The 3,168-nt window shown below is 42.2% G+C and overlaps 1 protein-coding gene across 1 annotated transcript; it reads right to left on the bottom strand.

The window, feature by feature from the left end:
• Nucleotides 1-6: 6 nt before the first annotated feature.
• LOC109587629 (uncharacterized protein K02A2.6-like) lies at nucleotides 7-2,951 on the bottom strand. Its single transcript, XM_020003859.1, is given in 2 exon segments — nucleotides 7-1,241; nucleotides 1,638-2,951. Coding segments are annotated over 2 exon segments (2,523 nt in total). The 3' UTR covers nucleotides 7-32.
• Between the last annotated feature and the right edge of the window lie 217 nt (nucleotides 2,952-3,168).

Genomic DNA, 3,168 nt, shown 5'->3' with positions numbered 1-3,168 from the left:
ATAAAATATTTGTCGGTACATTCTATTACTTTTTAAGGACCATCATATGGTTGTTGTAGAGGTTTACGGACTGCATCGTGACGTATGAAAACATGTGTAGTAGAATTAAGATCTTTACTCACAAAAGATTTTTGTGTTACTGGAAGTCGAGTAGGAACAGGACTGAGTTTACCCATTACTGATTTGAGTTTAGTAACATTGGTTTCAGAATCGGTGAAATCGGAATGGGAAGGTGAAAAGAATTTACCAGGTAACCTTAAACTAGTACCATAGACTAATTCAGCTGCAGAACATTTTAACTTTTCCTTGACAGCTGTACGAATTCCTAATAAGACAAGGGGTAGAGAATCAGTCCATGAATGAGAGTGAGTTTGTGCCTTGAGAGCCCCTTTCAATTGTCTATGAAAACGCTCTACAAGTCCGTTAGCTTGTGGGTGGTACGACGTTGTCCTGAAACGTTTTGTTCCCAATAGTGTCATCAACTGTGTCCACAGGGATGATTCAAATTGTCTTCCCCTATCAGTAGTAAGAGTAGAATGGACACCAAAACGAGATATCCATCCCATAAGTAAAGTTCTTGCCACTGTTTCAGCAGATATATCGGTCATTGGGAAAGCCTCTGGCCAACGAGTGAATCGGTCCACACAAGTTAATAAATAACAGTAATTGTGAGAAGGAGGAAGGGGACCAACTATATCAATGTGGACATTATCAAAACGAGCGACAGGAGAGGGGAAAGAAGAAAGAGGAGCAACGCTGTGTCTCTGTACTTTAGAGAGTTGACACTGTAAACAGGAACGGGTCCACCGCTTAACATCAGATTGTAATCCAGGCCATACAAAGCGTGCAGACACTAGTCTCTGAGTTGCTTTAATCCCCGGATGAGAAAGAGAGTGAAGTGACTTGAAAACAGTCTGACGAAAAGGGCGTGGTACTACTGGGCGTGGTGTTCCTGTAGACATATCACAGACAATGGTGCCGCTTGTATATTGAAGAGGAACAGATTGAAGGCAAAGAGATGAATCAGATGAGGTCTGAGCAAGGAAATCATCTTCTTGTTGAGACATAGCCATTGCCTGATAATCCACGATTGCAGGAGATGTTAAACCTAAATTGTTTAACTCGACTCGAGACAGAGCATCAGCCACAGGATTACATTGACCATTGATATGACGGATGTCAGTAGTGAACTGGGATATGTAATCCAAGTGACGGATTTGTCTTGGAGAATACCTATCAGACTTTGTATGAAAAGAAAAAGTTAATGGTTTGTGATCAGTCAATACATAAAAGGTGCGACCTTCTATAAAATGTCGAAAATATTTAATGGCCTGATATATTGCCAGTAACTCTCTGTCAAAAGTGCTGTACTTTCGTTCTGCTGGGGAAAGCTTTTGCGAGAAATATGAAATAGGTTGCCACTGGCCATTAATGTACTGTTGTAATGCTGCTCCCACAGCCACATCAGAGGCATCAGTCATAACTGATGTTAATGCATTGGGCTTAGGGTAAGAGAGATAAGTGGCCTCAGCTAAAGCAGTCTTTGCTTCATTAAAGGCTGCAATACATTCACTAGACCACGTTATGTCTGTATTAGATGGTGTATTAGACAGTAATGTGTGCAATGGTGTAAGTACCTGGGCACAATGAGGAATGAATCGATGATAGAAGTTAATTAGGCCCAATAATTCCCGTAGCTTTCGTTGCGACTTCGGTAGTGGGAAGTTTTGAACAGCAGAGACTTTGGAGTGTAATGGTCGAATACCAGACTTATCAATGGTATGGCCTAAGAATGTGAGTGTACTAACACCAAACTCACACTTATTCGGGTTAATAATAATTCCATACTCCCTGAGGCGTGTGAAAACCTCTTGCAAATGCTTTTTGTGTTCAGCTTCATTAGCACTGGTGATTAGCACATCATCAATATAGGCATATGTATGATACAAGCCTTGAAGTACCTTGTCGATAAATCTTTGGAAGGTTTGAGCTGCGTTTCGTAACCCGAATGGCATTCATACGAATTCAAATAATCCGAAAGGAGTAGTGACTGCTGTTTTGTGAATATCATCAGGATGGACAGGTATCTGATGATACGCTCGGACTAAATCGATTTTAGAGAATATAGTGCACCCATGTAAAGAGTTAGCAAAATCCTGTATGTGCGGTATAGGATACCGGTCAGGCAAAGTAACAGCATTAAGAGCTCTATAGTCTCCACATGGTCTCCAATCCCCATTGGGTTTTGGGACCATGTGAAGTGCCGACAACCAGGAACTAGAAGACGGTCGAATTACACCCAGCTCTAACATATGATCGAATTCTGCTCGAGCAATTCGTAAACGCTCTGGTGGGAGACGTCTCGTTCGAGTATAGACTGGTGATCCTGAAGTTTCGATGAAATGGACGATGTCATGTTTCACCGGTGACTTGAAATTGTGAGGATGAAAGAGTTCAGGAAAACCTAAAAGGATAGAAGAGAAAGAATTAGAAGAAAGGAGAGGGTTAAGAGTGAGACTGTGTGTATGGTGGTGGTGAGTGCACAGCATGTTAGTTTGTAATCGAGTCTGAGTGTCAATAAGGACTTTGTGACGGACATCAACTAATAGACCATGGTGCTCCAAGAAATCAGCTCCCACAATAGGATGCTTTACATCAGCTACTATGAATATCCAACGGTAAGGTCGGCGCAATCCTAAATTAAGTGTAAGTGAACGGGATCCATATGTATATATCTGTGTATTGTTAGCAGCTTGAAGTGTAAATCCTCTGCACCCTTGTAGTTTATCAGCTTTACTTGGAGGCAATACACTGACTTCTGCTCCTGTATCCACCAGAAAACGTCGGCCTGAGGACTTATCTGTTATGAAAAATAGGCGACTGTTGATAGGGCCGGGCGCACTTGTCGCCGTTAGTGACCGGCCTGTCCGTTTTCCTGCTCCCATGAACATGGTTGATTGCACCTAGCAGCCTTTTTTCCATAACGCGAGTGATACCAACATACACTGGATCCTCTATTGGGTGGGCCAGGACTAGGAGTGCGATGTTTCTTGGGACTCTTTTGACGCTGGAAAGAAGAATGAGAGAGAGATTTGACCATACTTTTGAGACTTGCAATCTCTGTGCGGAGTTGTTCCATCTCTGATGACAATTGATCAGTCTCAATAG

This window comes from Amphimedon queenslandica, unplaced genomic scaffold (genome assembly GCF_000090795.2).
Source record: "Amphimedon queenslandica unplaced genomic scaffold, v1.1 AMPQUscaffold_12501, whole genome shotgun sequence".
Taxonomy (NCBI): Eukaryota; Metazoa; Porifera; class Demospongiae; order Haplosclerida; family Niphatidae; genus Amphimedon; species Amphimedon queenslandica.
This window is presented reverse-complemented; position numbering and strand designations above follow the sequence as displayed.